This window comes from Parus major, chromosome 15 (assembly GCF_001522545.3).
Source record: "Parus major isolate Abel chromosome 15, Parus_major1.1, whole genome shotgun sequence".
Lineage (NCBI taxonomy): Eukaryota > Metazoa > Chordata > Aves > Passeriformes > Paridae > Parus > Parus major.
Window position 1 is genome coordinate 10,504,983 of NC_031784.1, and position 17,482 is coordinate 10,522,464.

General features: G+C 51.2%; 2 protein-coding genes across 2 annotated transcripts in view; both read left to right on the forward strand.

The window, feature by feature from the left end:
- The first annotated feature begins 3,686 nt into the window (after window positions 1–3,686).
- On the forward strand, window positions 3,687–15,989 carry MLEC (malectin). Its single transcript, XM_015644259.1, has 5 exons — window positions 3,687–3,893; window positions 7,175–7,353; window positions 8,655–8,831; window positions 8,991–9,048; window positions 10,199–15,989. Exons 1-5 carry the CDS (start codon window positions 3,704–3,706, stop codon window positions 10,426–10,428), a joined length of 834 nt encoding a protein of 277 aa, XP_015499745.1. The 5' UTR covers window positions 3,687–3,703; the 3' UTR covers window positions 10,429–15,989.
- Window positions 15,990–17,336: 1,347 nt separating this feature from the next.
- UNC119B (unc-119 lipid binding chaperone B) overlaps window positions 17,337–17,482 on the forward strand; it is a 6,781-nt gene continuing 6,635 nt past the window's right edge. Inside the window, exon 1 of the mRNA XM_033518236.1 lies at window positions 17,337–17,476. Within this exon, the coding sequence (XP_033374127.1) occupies window positions 17,352–17,476 (125 nt within the window). The 5' untranslated portion in view covers window positions 17,337–17,351. The remainder of the gene's footprint in view (window positions 17,477–17,482) is intronic.

Here is a 17,482-nt window from a genome sequence, read left to right on the forward strand (position 1 = left end):
GTGCAGCAGTAGAAGAGTTTGTGTGTGTGTATGCAAAATGTGTGTGTTTATCTATGGAGCTGGTCCCATCTTGGAAATGTGGGTGTGAGCCAAGAAACTGGAAAATGGATATTTACAGATCTCCACATTTACTGGCTCAGCAGCTGTATTGTTGAGGGTGATATTGGAGATGAGTGTGATAAACTGAACAGAGTCCAGAGTCCTGGTACATTATAAATGTGTTTAGGGTAACACTGGGGAGGGGGAGCTGTGTGCAGGCTTGTGTCTGCCAAAGGGAGTGCTGGTACACAGCTGTGCTTCACTTACAGTGGAGTCTGTAGAGGAAGGAGCTGCTTGTGCATGTGGAGCAGGACAGCTGTGCTGCAGAGTGCTGTGCCTGCCTGTGGGCACTGGGGATGGCTTGGGGCATATGCTTTGTGCCACAGTCAGCCTGTAGGAGCCCAGTGGATAGTCAAGAGGCCACAAGTATAGTGGCTGCCTCTGCCTACTCCTTCCCAGACCCTGCCCTGAACAGTCACATCTTTTACCTGTAGCATCAGATGGCAGAACAGTATTTAAAATGGTTACCACATGTCTGGAGGCTGGACTGATCCACAGTGCATCACGGTGGCTGGGCATCTTCCCTGCAAACTACAGCTGTTTTTGCTTAAACAGGTCCCTAGAGGTGCCTGTAGTGTGGCAGAACTGTGCCTGTCATCCCAAAAGTACTAGGCAAAGTCTGGCTGCAGGACACCTTTGTGTCATTGCAGAGGCAATCCTGGAACCACAGCTACTTCTGAGGAAAACTGAGTCTGCCAAATCATCTGTAGCTCCTTTCTGCCAGGTCTCACCATGATACAGTGAACAGGTCAGACAGGGCAGGTCTCAAAAGCCTTATTTTTTTTTTTTTCTTCCAGCAGAAGCTCTTGAACTTCTGCTGCTAGCCTGATTTTACTTTCACAACAAACCCCAAATTATCCCAGAGTTTTACTGTTTTCTTGTGTAGTCAGGGGCAGAGATTAAAGATCCAATCTAAATAATCTAATTCCAGAGATAATCCTTTTGCTCTCATCTCAAATTTGGTACCAGGGAGGCTTCCAAGGAGCTCTACATGACAGGGCACAGCTGGTCCCTTGCGGGCACCTAAGCCTTGTAGCCCTGAGCCATTTGAGAGGGCTGTGGGGCAGTGGGGCTGGCTCACACTCATTTCTTAGATCTCTCATTAGCCATGAGATCTGCCTCTGACCCACACATCTTTGCTGCTCTTTTTGGACATCCCATTTCCAAGCAGGAATCCTGATCCCATTTTCAAGGAGGAAATGGCTAATATCCTAAACATGTGCCCCTTGTTGCTTGTGAACAATCAGGGTGGTAGGTAGACCAGGCAGGACTGATACAAGACAGACATTTCGGCACAGCTGCCAACGGACAGGGACAGATCAAGGGATTGAGAAAATTACCCTGAGCCTTTCACTTGTAGGTTACTGGTGTAAATCCAGCCTGCATCAAGGGACAGACTGATGGCTCAGTGGATTAGTAACAGGATGGAGCCTTTGACATCTGGGGCACAAACTGGCATCAGGTTGCTGGTGTCACGGAAGGTATTGATTGGGGGCAGCAGTGTAGGACACCACAAACACAGTTCAAACAGCATCTGCCATCCTCTGCCAGGAGCTGTGACCAGCCTGTGAGCCAGGGCAGAGCTCCTCTTGCCCCCAGATGAGCACAGCCACTGTCCCTCCTCACTGCTTCTCAGGTAATCCCTCTTGCTTTTTGATGTACTACTGATTCTTGGGAAATGATCATCCAAGCTCATTTTTAGAAAATGCTCACCCTGGGGACACCTGGTAACACTTAAAGTGAGGCTCTTCCATTTATGTGCTTCAAAGTTGTGTTCCTGAGCCACACATCGCAGTTTGAAGTGTAGGATTAGGGAGGATCATTTGTAATCAGCACAAATGAGCTCTAATGAGGCCTCCCTCGGCCTCACCAACTGGACAGCATTGTCCTGGCCACGGCTGCTTGCACTCCTTTGGTAACAGAGCTTGGGGGACACCCAACAGGTCACAAACACAGCAGGGATACAGATTAGCCTGGATTTGATCAGATGCTGCCAGGGCTGGGGTCTGTAGCGCTGAGATGATTTGCCAGGAATCAGCGTGAGGTGGCTGAATCTGGAGAGGTGCTAAGTGTACACATTTCATGCTACTAATCTGGATGTGGTTTCCTACGGCACCCAGTAGTTTTAGGAACCCCTTCCTGGCAGCAGTGCTGGTGTGGGAATGCAGCAGTGCCCTGTCTGTCCTGGCCCAGTTATACCATGAGACTAAGAATGGATGTCACAGCAGCAGGAACATGCTTTGGGGTGCACTCCAACCCGGGGAGAGCAGACTGGGGAGCAGGGGGTGGGTGGATACGCATTCTCCCAAACAGTTCATTTCTCCAAGACTGTGTGGTTAAGAGGCCCATAGGTGCATTACAAAAGCAACAAATGCATTTAATTCTCAGTCAGCAGCACCAAGTCTTTATTTATAAAAGCAAATGCTTTGCAAAATACTTGAATTAATAAAACTGGCACTTAGAAGCAGCCACTGCTAATGCAGCCGGTGCCAAGAGCACAGGCCTGAGGCCTGGCTGGTATCTAATGCCTCAAAGAACACCCTGGTCAGACAAGGGCAAACATTAAGTTATTTGTTCCCCCTTTGTGTAGGGACTGAGTTTCATTTGACCTCCACTTGAGATATCTCTCTCCAGCCACCTTGCCAAGGTCCTCTAGAAAATAAACCCAGGATTTTACATGCTCCTATAAAGTGCAAGCTAGGGATCAGCCTGCTGGCAGTGTCACGGTCACCTCCCCGCCTTGCCCTTCACTGGCCGCTTTGCTTCTCAGGCAGATCATTGTGATGCAAGGTGCTTGCACGCCACCGGCCGCTGCGCTCCTTACCGGGCGAGCGGCAGCTGCCTGTTCCCTTCTCCATGGCAGGGGCGAACAGGAGAAGCACCGTGTTCTGCCAAGACAACGAGCCGGGCTTGGGAGCCGCTGCTCAGAGCACAGCCAGCACGGAGCTACCCGAACGTGGCGAGCAGCCGCCCCCGACGGCGGTGGAGCTCCCGCTGCCCCAGCTCCACTTCCAGCCCCTTCCCCGAGCACACCGGGTGCACACCGGGTCCGCTCCGGTCCGCGCTGCCGCAGCGCCGCCCGTTGCCCCGGCAACCCTCCCGTCTGCGCGTCCCGCCGCCCCACCGTGCTCCGCGTTCCGCCGCGCTGGAGCACCGCGATTGGCGGCGCGGAGGGGCGGGCTCTGCCCACCGGCGGCCGGCGCTCAGGCCAGCGCTCCGGGCTGTCCTCGCTCCGGACATAGCGGTGGGGAGTGTCGTCCGTGCCCGCCGGTCCTTCCTGGGGGAGCCGGTTCCACACCCGCTCCGCTCCCTGCGCGGGCGGTACCGGCCCCGGGCACCTCGGCCCGCAGGGACCCGGCTCCCCGCGCCGCTCCGCCGCTGTCCCCGCGCCGCTCAGCCCAACCCGCCCATCGCCGCCGCTCATTGGCCCTCCGCCTTATGAATATGCAGATGCAGGCCCGCGGCCGTCTAATGGCAGGCGGGCAGTTAATTAATATTCTCGTTTCGGCGCGCGGATTGGCCGGTGCTCGCCCCGCCCCGGCAGCGGGGTAAGCCGCCCCCTGTCGGCGGCAGGAAGGGGCGGGCGCGGCGCCGGGAGCGCGACATGGTGGGCGCTGGTGCGCGCGGGGCGCCGCTGCTGCCGCCCGTGCTGCTGCTGCCGCTGCTGCTGCGGGGCGCGGCGGGCGGCATCGCCGACAGCGTCGTCTGGGCCGTCAACGCGGGCGGCGATGCCCATGTGGACGTGAACGGCATCCACTTCCGCAAGGACCCGCTCGAGGGCCGCGTGGGCCGAGGTGAGGGCGGGAGACACGCCGCGGCCGCGGGGTTTCGGCGGGACAGCCCGCGGGGGCCCGCTCGGCTCCGCTCCGCTCCGGCTGCGAGGCCCCGCTGTGCCGGCGGGGTCTGGGACCCGCGCGTCCCCGGCGCCGTCCTGCCCGCAGCAGCTCCGGCGGGTCTGTGGGTGTCCCCGCAGGACGGCGGGGGCTCCTCTCCCTCAGCCGCCCGGGGACGGTCGTGGCCCGGAGGCAGCGCCGGCACTTGTCACCAGCAGGACTGCGGCCACGCTCGTCCTCCCGCCGGGCCCGGCTGGAACCGCATTCACCGTCCCCGTGGCGGTGCGAGCCCGGGGCTCCAGAGGCGGCGGGATGAGCCCTGCGGGATGGTGTTCCTGTCCTCGGCCTGCGGGGTTGTGTAATGCCGGAGGGGAAGTGGCTCCGCGAGGGTTGGAGTGGGATTTCGGCTGGAAAGGCGGCAGGAGCGGTCAAGCTGCCAGCCGTGCCGCGTGCGCCCGACGGTCTCCTTTTCTCTCCCGTTTTCCAGCGAAGAGCCCGTGTTCCACAGCAGGATCCCCCAGTTCGCAGCCCAGTGCGCAGCGCGCTCGGTGCAGTGGGAACAAGCTTTTCCAGCCCTCTGCAGCCGGATCTGGGTCGCGCGCGATGTGGGCTGATGCTTGCAGCATTCTGGTCCCGACAGCGACGAGAACAGGCTGCTCGCTGGAGCCCGGTGCTGGGCCCGGCACAGGGAAGGTGCAGCCGGCTGCTCTCCTCCATGCCTCAGTCGTGGCTGGGTGTTCAAGGGCAGGGACATGAGCAGAAGTAGAGGCAGATGGGAAATCGTCGGCTGGTCTAACTACCAAGTCAGTAAAATCTTCAGCCTACTCTTTAGGACAGGATGAAGAACTAACTGCTCTTGCGTTACCTTTTCCTACTCTCTCCAAGACCACCACAGTTTGAATTGTGCATGTTTTTGATAATTGGTGTACCAAAACATAGTAGATTCACTAATATATTGAAAAACTAGTTGTGCTGAGCTGCTCTGCTGTTGGTTATAAGTGAGTGGTGGAATGTGGAGAAGATGAGCTCTCTGTTCGACTCTTGACTCTAACCTTTGCTGTTTCCATGTAGGATGGTGAGGATTTTCCTGTGCTATACAGAACTGCTATTGCTTACCTTGCATGAGTGCCATCCCAAATGGAGGGCCTTTTGGGCACACTGGGTACAGTGGAGGTTACATTTAAATTCTGATACAGTTTTTCACATCCCTGGAAGCTGCTGCTGCAGTCACACAGGGTGCCCTCATGTCTCTAGGTCAGCTTTCCTTCATAGATCTCTCACATGCGTGACTCGAACGTCTTTGTAGACTTGAACTATTTATTTTTGGGTTGAGGAGAAAAAAGGGTCTTTTTCAAGCACATTGTGACATGCACTTTCTTTGTGGAAAGCCCATGGTGTTTTCTCTGAGCAGCAGGCTGTTACTGTAATCCTGCTTCAGCCAGTGGTGCCAGGCACAGTGGAGACTTTACCCCTTTGAGCTCTCAGCTGCCTTTCCCACAATGGCTTTTTATTGCACTATTGTTCTTTTACTCTGGGCTCCTTTCTGTGTTGATAGACATGTAAGGGCTATAGCAGAAATGTATGGCTGACTGGGAGGAAATGACCTAGGGATAGTAATTCTGGGCTGTACTGCCTCTGGGCAATTTAAAACCTTTTTTTTTTTTCCAAGCCTCTATTCAGCTGCTGTGCCCTAAAGGACTGACTGTGCTGATGGCAATTACAGTATAGGCAGGTGCCAAACAAAGTTGAGTTACAGCTTGGTGTGTACTGCTCATTCCCAGTGAGCACCCAGAGTGCTGTAAAATCCATCTTGCTTCCACAGCTCTGTCAACAGAGTGTGGTGCAGGTGACAGGTCTTCCTCTCCAGTTACCTTCTTGGCTATTGAAGGACTTCCTTCGTATGCAGGCTTTCCTTTAATAGGAGCTGACTTCTCTGGAGTCCCTGGTTCACTATCACTGTAATCTGTAGCTGGCCAGAAATACCTGCGTGGGAGGATGGGTTAAACTTTTCACCCTCTGTATTTCTGGTAGTTAGAGAATTCAGTCTTTATGCCCAAGTTTGAGTGGTAAAGAGAAGTGGAAGATTGCCTGAGCAGCTCTGTGTGAAACAGGAGACTAAGAACTGGCATTAATTTCCTCTCACTCGTTTGCATTGGCTCTGTCTTTGGCAACGTGAGCTGGGTTAGTAGTTCTTGCTTTGTCTTGGCCGATGCAGTGTCTGTTCCCATGGAAATGGGGGTGGGAGAGGTAAGTGTCAGCAGAGAACTTCGTCTGGATCAACTTCTGTCTGAAGTACCAGTGGGCAGATGGTGTCCACAGTCTTTCCTCCTGCCCCTGCTTGGCTGGGGAATTGTTTGATGTGCAGCTCTGGAGCATTGTATCAGTTTGCATTTATACAGGAACCCTGATACAGTAGCATACCAAGTGGGGTTAAAGGTTTTGGAGGCTGCTGTAGAGGTGGTGAAACACTGAAAAGAGGCAAATTTTGTGATTTCTCTTATTTTGTCAGTTATTGTCCTGTTTGGACATGGTGTTTTGGCCCTTCTCAGGGGCTCTTCAGATGCCTCCAGATAGTGCCCATTTCAGCTGGGTGGCTTTGAGAACATCAGCTGATGGAGCTGCAGGTGCTCTTGAAACACTTGTCACTTTTTTGCTTCCTTCATCTCATCTTCATACTGACAGGTATTGGGGGGTTTTGGTGGGAAGAAAGGGCTTTGTAAGATGCCTTCATGCTTTTCACCCTTCTGCCGTTCCCCAGGTTTAGTTTGAGGGGGGTGAGTCTCTAAAACCTGATGCTATCAACTGCTAACTTCAAATCTGTTGTGTCAATGAGTCAAGTCAGTCCTATGCTAACTGTTTTAATTTTGTACTTGAAGTTTGAAATTCGAAAATACTGTAAAAATATTCTAGGTGTTTTCACTCTTTAAAGCAAGAGCCAATGGTCAAGTCCTTTGGCTTTGTTTTTGAAACAGGCTTTTCTTTCTGAAATGGTGCAAGTGAGATTACTGTGTCTTAGACTGCAGCAGGTCTCCAGACCTGTTTTCCTACATTTCTTGGATTTTGGGTCTTTGACTTCTTGTGTTTCTGCTCTGGTAGTGCTGCCACCTGGTCAGAGCAAGGAGATGGCTCTGATGGGTTGTAAGTGCTAATGCCATTTATGGAGTTAAGCACTTAAAGAATATATGAAGTGTTTCTTCCTCAGAGTGTAACCCTTCCTGTCACTCTTCTGTGCTTGAACCCAGCTTCTGACTATGGTATGAAACTGCCCATCCTGCGGTCCAACGCAGAAGACCAGATTCTCTACCAGACGGAGCGTTACAATGAGGAAACCTTTGGCTATGAAGTTCCCATCAAAGAGGAGGGTGACTATGTGCTGGTGTTGAAGTTTGCAGAGGTCTATTTTGCACAGTCTCAACAGAAGGTAAGCAATAGCTCCTTGTGTGTCTCTGAGTTCCTGGCCAAGACTGTGTGTGCTCAGGTTGCCTCTGTTGCTTTGCATGCTGGAGGAAAAGGAATAAGGCACTAATTGTTAACTTAGGTCTCAACCTCTCCCAGGCTCTGAACCTTTAGAGCTCTCTTCTGAAAACTTAATTACAAAGTATTCAAACAAACATGTGCAACTAAACATAACTAGCAATAGAGTTTTACAACCTGTTTAGGCTGTGCTGGCTTTGAGAAGTTTTTTTCCTTTTTCTTGAACACTTGCTTCTGACTTGACAGCATAGTTATGCTGGAGGAAGTATTGCATAGATTGAAGCAGGGAGATAATCTGGGTTAAATAGCCGACTCAAAACAATGTTTACAAATGTCATAAGACTTGATGCTGGTTCAGACTGATCCCAAAAGCAGAGTTAAATTCAACTGCTTTTTGCTTTTTAGAGAAGAATATTCCTTGTCCACTTTTGAAATCTCTCATGTACAGAAGTCAAAACAGAAGCAAGCAGACCTCAAAGCCCTGTGATAAATTGGGGTAGGAGTGGTTTGTGTTTTAGTCTGGCTTTCCTTTGATTCCATCAGCTTCTTTAGGGCTGATCTCCTTAAGCACTGTGCTGCCTTCCTGCCAGAGAAGTATTTCAGGGAGCAGAACTGGTGGGGCTAGCTTACAGAACGGATGCAAAAAGCAGCCTCAGATTTAAACTGAAGGGCTGAGGCGTCTTTGGTTCCTCTTCCTTCATGTGGTTCTGCTGGGATTCCCCAGGTACCTCATGAAGTTTGAGTCATTACAGCCCTGAGGAGGACTTTCACTCTGAATTTACAGATGTGGTTAGCAGTTAAACATTTTACCTCTTTCAAACCCTGTGTTCTTCACCAGCTTGTTTCCTCTTCCTGCTGCAGGCTGTTAGTTAGAAATGGCTTCATTCCCTAGGGTGTGTTGTGTCACAGCCACCCCAGGGTGGTCAGAGCAAGTCTTCAGACAGGAGAAAAGTTGTGGAAGAGAAGCATGAATAAAACTGGGCTGTCCTCAGGCCTGAACAGCAGATGCATGGGCTGTTTTAAAAGAAGGCAGATTTGAGGGTATTTGAAAGCATTGTTAATGTTTTGGTGTCTTTACCTGTCTGCTTTTGGGCTCTGAATCCTTCCCAAAGGAGTGGGCCGGGGCATGTTACAATGCTTTCTGGTCCTGGGTGCATAAAAAGCAGAGAGCTTTCCTGTTCTGCTCCCATTTCAACTGTCACGTGCCTGAATCTGCTCTGACCCTCTGTCATTTCTTCCACCCTGAAGGTATTTGATGTTCGCTTGAATGGCCACGTGGTGGTGAAAGACTTGGACATTTTTGACAGAGTCGGACACAGCACAGCTCACGATGAGATCATTCCCATGAGTATTAAAAAGGGGAAACTGAGTGTCCAGGGAGAAGTTTCAACATTCACAGGAAAGCTACACATTGAGTTTGTAAAGGTAATAAGCTTTTCAGGGCAGAGCCTTGATCTTCCCTTTCCCCTTCTTACCCAGTCATGTGGTGCAGCTGTGTGCTGGAGGAGTAAAGGTACTGGTAGGTGGGGAGACCTTTCCTTGTCTCAGAGCTGCAGCACTGACTGCTGCCTTTGCTTTTTTTAGGGCTACTATGACAATCCGAAAATCTGTGCCCTATACATCCTGCAAGGAACAGTGGAAGGTAAGCACAGTTTCTGAGCCAGGAGGCTCTTCCCCCTTGGAGAGCAGCCTGTTGCTTCTCAGACTATGAGATCATAGCTCTTGCTGACCCACATCTGCCAAAATTGTTTCTCTTTCACTGAGTTCCCACAGAGTGCAGTTGCAGAGTGAAGTAGGTGTGTACTGTCCTCATTCTCCTCTAAGTCACAAAGCTTGTGTCATTTTGGAGTGAGAAACATCAGTTTGTTTTGGAATTTCCTGTATATGGGGTAGAGGAGAAGGGAACATGTCTGGTCAGTCTCAGCTTATAGCTACAGATAAATACCCTCTAGCCTTGGATGTCAGCAGCAACCCTGCAGACAAATAATGTACAGTTATTTTAGCTAATGCTTAATTATTTCTTACCTGGAGCTTTGTTTTACCTTCTCAGCTTGAGGACAAGGCAGTGTTTTTTCCCAGATACCAGTTCCTCTGGATAGCTCTGGGGAATGCCAGAAAGGTCCTTGTTCTTTCATCACCCTCTTTGTAAGTGAGCTGGAATTGAAGCCCCTCTAGCTCCTGAACTAGGAGGGTTTAGGATCCCTGTCTGACCAAAACATCAGTTTGCTTTACTATGGGATGGTCAGATGCTGCTTGTGGCCAGGTGGCACCTGCAGCTCAGGCCCCAGGCTCAGAAGGCTGGATTTGAATGGGACTTGGCCATGCTGCTCTCACAGCTCTAGCTTTGAGGGGTACAGTGATGTGGAGTAGGACTGTTTATGCAAAGGGTTGTTCCCATTCCTGTTTGCACCTGTATCTGCTGGTCCTGCAGGCAGCAGGTGCTTGTTCTTGACTAGATCTTACTAGCTGCAGTATCTGAATATGCGCTCTAAGTGTGCTTTTGTGTATTAACTTGTCTGTGTGACACATTCATGGTCACACACATGGAAGGATGTAGTTTTTCTGCAGGCTGGATCCTTGGATGCTCTTATCTTGCAAAGAAAATAAATAGTGGTATGATCCTCTGTAGTAGAAGATATTCCTGTCTTCTGGGTTGTTGTGGTTTTGATGGGGTCTCAGGTGCCCTCTTGCTGATATCAGGTCATATTGGATGGGGAGGGAAGAATGAAGTGTCTCAAGTGATCTCCCAATTTACATCCTGCCTGCTTGCAACCTTTTGTCTTGTTCAACAGATGTTCCAAAATTGCAGCCACACCCAGGTCTGGAGAAAAAAGAGGAAGATGATGATGAAGATGACTATGATGATGGCTCCAGTGTCAAAAAACAGGCAAATAAGAACCGGGTTCAATCAGGCCCACGTACACCAAACCCCTATGCCTCAGACAACAGCAGCCTCATGTTTCCTATATTGGTGGCCTTTGGTGTCTTCATTCCTACCCTCTTCTGCCTCTGCCGATTGTGAGAGCAAGCCTCACAGTGCATCAGCCCAGGGGCTGGGAGGGAAGGAGTTGGACCAAATGTGGTTGCTTTCAATTTCTCCATATTGTTCATAATTTAAGGGAAAAAAAAAGAAAAAAAAAAAGAGATGATTCATTTGGAATGAATAGCAGGTCCAGGTAAGAGGAAGCTTACCTTCCCCCTTCCAGCAAGCAGCAAGGCCCTCGCCTTCCCCTTTGCACCATGTGCAGCCTCTGATTCTCCCTGGGGCATCCAAGAGTGAACTGAGTCCTGGCTGGGTGTGTATTGGGCCATTGAAAGCTGATGCTACCAGTCCTGGGCCATGTCCCACACTGAGAGAAAGCCATGTGCTGTAGGATCTCTGCCTTTACTGGGTGGAATACAGTTCCTCAAGCAGGAAAGCAGTTCTTAAAACAAGGCCAGGGTACACATTTTGTCCAGGAGCGTGGAAGTGTTGTGGTGCTGTTGGGTGTCAAGTGACCGCAGAGGACATCTCAGCATCTCCCTGAATGTGTGCAACACAATGTATGGTACTCGCCTGCCTAAAGATACCAAGGCTCCAGACCAGCCTCCGTGGAGATGATCTCTTCCTAAGACTGCAAGCTGCGCCAGGAGCAGAGGGATTTATCTGGCCTGATTTGCTGCACCAGTTGGGAGAGACTTTCCTAGTCTGGCAATTGCAATGTTTGTTCCATCGCAGAGGGATTCTGCTGTAGCCTGCGAGAGGCTGACATTGTTAGCGTCTGATCAGATGCACTTGTTTTCTGTATCGATTATGGCTTTTGTTTCCTTTAATATCCTTTTATTTTCAAAGGTTTTGTTTTAAGCCCAGTTCCTTGTTTTGCCTTTCCTAGCAAGTGACCTCTTCTTTGGAAGAAGCTGAGAATCAGGTGAACTAGAGAGGAGGTTCAGGACTTGTTCCTTAACCTTTCTAATGGTGAGCTCCCTTCTCTGTGACTCTAACCAACCTGTGCTGTAGGACAGAGCAGAGCAACCAGGTGGATGCTCCCTGTAGTCTGTCAGTCCCTCTCTAGGGACCAGCCCTGCCCATGGCAGTGAGAAGTGGAGCTGGTCAGTGTTTGCAGTGAGTGAGTTTGGCCTTTTGTATATCCAAGCCCTGTAGTGAAGGGGCAGATGTCCAACATTTCAGTCCTGCAGAGCAAGGTGGTTTGTTGCCATCCAGAGATCTGGAAGTGAGCAATGCACTGGAGACAAGGTCACCTGCTTCCCCCAGGGATATTTCTGCAGGAGGCTCCTGTTTCCAAATGCAGAGCCTGTGCCTGCCTGGCAGAGGCTGAACAGAGTGAGAGCCACTGCTGCACCTTCTGTTCCAGAGCTGCAGGCCCTGAGGAACTGCCTTCTCACAATCTTGGCCTCCAACATGTTGAGCATTTCTGGTTGACCAGGAGGGAAATGTTCTGTTCTGGAGCAGGATCTGTCCCAGGCAGGGTTGGATTTTTGCAGATCAGCTTTGTTGCTGCTGAGCTCTTGGCTCACAGAGTGCTTTACCTCACACTCTCTCCATTGTCCTCAGAAGTGTTGGGTCTTTCCCTGGAGCAGTGGCACTGAGCAGTGGCCTCTGTGCTGCTCTTCCTCTCTGAGCCTGTATTTTTCTAGCAGTTGTTCCTGGGTTTGATCCCCTGCAGTGGCTCAACCTTTCTTTGAGCTGAGCAGGGTCAGCAGAATTACTGAGTTTCTGGCAAGGGAGCTGGAAGAGCAGCCTTTTCTGTTCTGCTGGGCTCAGAGAGCTGAAGCCTTCACTTCCTCTTAACCCTCAAGCTGTGATAGGAGCTGTCAGCTCAGGGGCTCTAGCGTGGAAACTGGGGGAGGTGACAAAATGCTGCTCTCTGCAGCAGTGCCACTGAACCTTGCCTTTCTGATCACATCACTGCTACAGGCCTGACCCTAATTCTATATCTGTGAGCTGAAAAACAAGCAGTACCTTAATTATCTTCTCCAACTGCACAAAGGGTAGTTTGGGACAGGAGGAAGAGTCTCTGCCCCAGTTAAAGGAAAATACAGGCTTTAGAGAGAGCAGATCTTGAAGAACAAACCTTAGGATGAAAGGTGGTAAGCTTAAAGTTGTCTGCTTCATCTTCTAGCTACTGTTAAAATCCTAATACTTACAAATCTGTTACAAAATATGAGCTCTGATTTGTTCAGTGACAGTGCCTGCAGGGATTCTCTAGAATTTTTGGGATTGCTCTAACTGGATAGAAGAGACATTTAGATCTTTATCAGTTTTGAGAACCATGAACTGTGATGATTTGTTAAGCAAAGAACCTGGGGTGTAAAGCAGGTGTCTCTCTAAGGAGCTGCTCTCCTCCAGGCCTTTTAGGGTGTATTTTATTTGAGCATCCTTGAAGCAAGGAATCACTTCTTGTGGCTCATGCAGTAATCTCAGCACCTTGCCTACCATGGGAGAAAGGGTGTGTGTTTAGATGTGCAGAAGTCAGAGACAAGTCTAGGATAGTTTATCCTGGCCTCTCCTAGCAGCCAGGGCACCCATTTGGTGCCATCAGCTGCCCCAAGGTAGAGCTGTACAGGCTGTGATCTAGTTTGTTCCATTTGCTCAGTTCAAATGAATTTGTCTTATTTGAATAAGAACAGGAAGGAGAAATAGTTTGTCCTTCATGGCTTCAATTTAGTTGTTTTGACTCTGGTTTTATGCATCTTTCTCACTACAAGGCTGATTTCTGGGGGGTTCCTGCCCCCGTTAAGATCCTGTGAGCAGTTTCCTTCCTGGTCCATCCTCTCCTGACAGGTTTGCTTTGAAAGGAGCCTTCAAACAAAGCGTGTGGGAGCACTGAGGATGGTGGGGGATAGCCAGTCAGCACCTTGCTGGGAATACTGGAGTATACTATAGCTGGAGTACTCCAGCTCCCCTGGCCATCTGTTTAGTATCTGCAAACCAGACTCATGGGTATAATGAAGAACCTGGTCCTGACCAGGGGAAGAAAAGATAGGGCAGATATGGCAATTTTATTAAAGCTTCCACTTAATAAAGGGAAAATCACTGTCTGTGATTTTCTGGATCCAGCCTCAGCATAGTGGTTTCAAAGCTTATTTTAATTGTCCTTCAGCCCCTCCTTTAAGCCAGGCTATTGAAGTCTTCTGTGTGTGTGACTACACATCTCTGACCCTTTTGAGTGTCCCAGGTGGCAGTGAACAGAAAGCCAAATGAATTCCCTTCTCTTTTTGGTGCCTTTGTCTCAGGCTTTGAATAAAAGTCTATTTGAAGAAGCTTCTTTTTTTTTTAAGGAGCTTCTGAGTTTTTTCTTTTTCTTTAAGGGACAGGCATTCCCTGCCCTTGAGATCAGATGGGGACTGTCTCCCTGTCCCCAGATGCCAGCTCTGGAGGTCACAGCTGAAGTAGAGAACTGCGAGCAAGTTTCTTTATTTTCAGCCCTTAAAGTCAATGGAAGAAAAGTCTAGCAGGGGATAGAAGAACTGAACTGGAAGAGCTCCTTCAGGTCTGATCTCCCCCAGAAATCTCCTGAAGGCAGGATGGAGAACTTCCAGACAGTCTGGTGCCTGGGTGTCTGTGCAGTTCAGAGCTGAGTGAGTCATGCTGGGTCCTGGTAGTTGTATGGCACTGACAGCTTCTGGGTGCAGAGTGGGGCTTGGTGGGTCCTGCAGCACCAATTTACTCACTGAGGGCTTGCCCCGTGCTGCTTAGGTCTGAACACAGCAGGGACCTGGGCCTTGTCCCTTGGCCTTTTAAGTTAAAAACTGGATTGCAGCGGCCAGGGAGGTGTCTTGCTACAGAACTCTGGGCTGAACAAGCCTGTTGCTGATAGAAAACAGCAGGAGGGAGAGGGCCATGAGAGCAGCTTCAGCCCTTGATGTGAGACAGATTCTGAGCAGCTGCGAAGTACCAAGTGTTTCAGGCTCTGTTTGGTGCTCAAATGTGGGAGAGATCCGTATGCTTCTTGCACGTATGGTGGGGAGGGAAATATTCTTGCTGAGAATCCAAGGGAAATGCGAACTGGGCCAGCACTGAGCTAATTTACCTACTGGCACTTCTGCATCTCCACAACAAATGCCAAAGCCTAATACAATTCAAAGATGCTATTTTAACGTCGGCCTGGTTCCACCAGTCTGTCTCCACCGGCTGGTCCCAAATAGGCTCACACAAATATTCTCAACGGCACAAACACACCAGGCTGGAGCTGGGAAGGCTCAGAAAACGTGATCACACGGATGGGCCTCCTGTGCTGCACCCCTGCTTTGTGCTGCCCAGCGGGTCTGGGGCACATGCATTCACCTTGGATCCAAATGGATTTGACCCAGGAGTACTGTAGCATTGAAAGGTGCTGGGATGGATGGGAAAGGTGAAAGCAGGTCCATGTCTTCCGGGACTCTGGCTTGCTCAGAGTTTATTGCTGTATATTAAATACTATTTTTGGAGATTGAGGGGAAGATGAGGGTGGGGAGGGATGTGACGATGCTGTCCCCAGTCTGATTGGTGGGATGCTACTGCAGGTTATTGATAGGTTTTGATTTTTTTTCCCAAAAAAGTGCTTTATTTAAAAAAACAGAAATATCAGCGGAACAAGTGCTTTCCACCCTCCTAGAAACTGTGCTGGCTGATTACAAAATGTGAATCATCTTTTGCAAGCATCTGAGGTTTCTGCTGAAGAGTTTGTGTGATGGAGATTTGAAGGCAAGGGGCAAAGTACAGCTTCAACCAATTTAGCTGGGAAGAGTGTGAATCTAGAAAGAGCAGGATCTCTGCCCTGGAGTTGTCCCCAGTCACACTTAATGGGGATGTGCTCTCCTGTGCTACCGTGGCTGCTCTGTCACACTGCACACTGTGGCAGTTTCTGAGCTGGTGTTCTGGAGCAAAGCAGTGGCTGGAAACTGGCAGGCAAGTGGGGGCTTGAACTTCTTGTGGTTTCCTCTGGGGCTTTGTGCCTTCAGGGCTTTCCCACTTGAGAAGCAGCTGGCTTAGTAAAGCAGCCCTGGAGCTTGTGAGAGCAGAGGCAGGATCTGTGCTCCATGCCAGGAGGCAGCAGCCACGACTGTGAGAGGTGGTGGTGTTCGGTTCCCTTTGGGGTAGCAGCAGTCAGCATTGGCACATGGTCCCACTGCTCCATAGTGCCTGGCTGTGGATGTGACCTGTGCCACTGGCATTACAGACACATCACAAACTACTTAAAGGTGCAGGTCTAAGTTGTCTGTAAAGGCTGAAGTAATGTGGGGAGAAATCTCCATCTGTATGTGTCACCAGTACAAAGGGTTTTTGAGGAGGATTTTTTATTTTACTGCCCATTGCTTTCTGTTACAACAACTTGCAGTGACACTTTTTAGTTTGATTTGCAGCAAGCTTGGGCCCTAGGTGAAAAGCACAGATACCTATTTCTGATTGCATCGGCTTTGCAGGGACTAGTTTGGGGGAGATGGACATGGGGGTGGGTTATTTTATTTTTGGTACATGGTAGCAGTTTTATTTTTTAATTTTCCCAGGATGTTTGGTTGAGGGAATGTTCTGAAATCTACTGTCTGGCAGTTTAACCAGCAGTGTGCTAAAGGAAAATAAACAAAATTATATTGTCACTTGGATGAGATGGTCCCTCTTTTCTGGTGGTGGGGGCAGAGGAGCCCCCTCTGTCCTGCACCCGCGCAAGGGAGGCTGAGCCTGGCCTAACATCTCACTGCTGCCTCCAGTACAGCCCTGGTGATCTCTTGCCTGTTGTTTTGAGCGATTAAGTGACAATTGAATGATACAACATCCTCTTAAAAGTGCTGATGTGCTTGTTGCTTCCTGCTCAGAGCCGGAGCACCAGAGAGATGTCATCTGCCTTCTGGGGCTTTGCAAGCGGCCCCGCTTTGAGCTTCAAACCGTGTCAGAGAGAAAGCAGCAGCCTCGTGCTCAAGGTGCCTGCTCCTGGGCAGGTGGTTTTCCAGAAAGCCTGGGACTGTCCTTCCTTAGGGCACAGGATGGAGGCACCAAACCCATGCAGCGAGGAGGATTTAGTAGCATTGGTGTGGGCAGGGTTTTTTGAAATAACATTTGGCTGGTAGTAGCAAGAGTGTGCTGCTCACAAGCCACAGCACTGCTCAAAATCTGCTTCTGGTCATCGTGAGCATGTTCAGTGTTGGCTGGAGTCCGAAAAGAGGATACAGATGTTTGTTGTTCCTGCCCCAGTTCCCCAGAGGGCTGGAGGTGACTCTTGGCAGCTCTTGCGTGCCTACTGCGGGCCGGTGGGCTGCCCCTCTTCGGGAAGAAACACATTCTTTCCTCCGTGTGTTGCTCCTGTGAGCCCTCCAAATGGGACCTCCCCAGTTCCTCCAGGCTGGGGCGACTCGTCCGATGTCTGCCACTGCCAGCTCCGGTGTGTGGCCATGAAACTGCCTGGGCCGGGGGCACACGGTCCTGTCGCTGTTCTGCTCCCCAGAGACAGCAGCTGGGGTGTCCCTGGGCAGGAGCGTGGTGTGCCCTCCGTGGCACCCTCTTGCTGACTGCTGCTCCCCGAAAAGCGCTTTGCCAGCGTGTCCTGAGCAGAGCGGGGCTCTCGGGGGATACCTGCACTCTGTCACCGGCTGTGCTGCGGGTTCAGGCCGTGCCTTCAGAGCAGGGAGCCCAGGTAGCCACTGAGGGGTGACCACCGGCTCCCCTGTGGGGAGTCACCGGCGCTGCTGCAGGAGCGGGATGTGGGCTGGCAGCCGGCCGGGGGCAGCGGGAGTGGGGCCGGTTTTATTTGTTCCTTGTGTTGTTTTCTCTCAGGTAACTCAGCGTTCCCAGCCGGCCTGTCCCGCTGCGTCCCTGGCGGTGCCCGTGAGGGGTTCTTGGGTCACCCATCCTGGCGCGACCGGGGCGGGCCCTGCTGAGCTTCGGGCGCGGCATTGCCAGGCAACGGCCCCCAGCCCCGCCCCGCGCTCCCATAGCTACCGAGGCGGGCGGCGGCCATCTTGGCAGCGGCCATGAGCGGCTCCAGGGCGCGGGCGGCGGCGGCGGCGCCGGGGCCGGACAAGAAGCTGCCGCCGGGGTCCGCGGGGCCGCTCAGCCGCCTGCGGGGCCTGCGCGGATCGGCCGACGCCCCGCCACGGCAGCC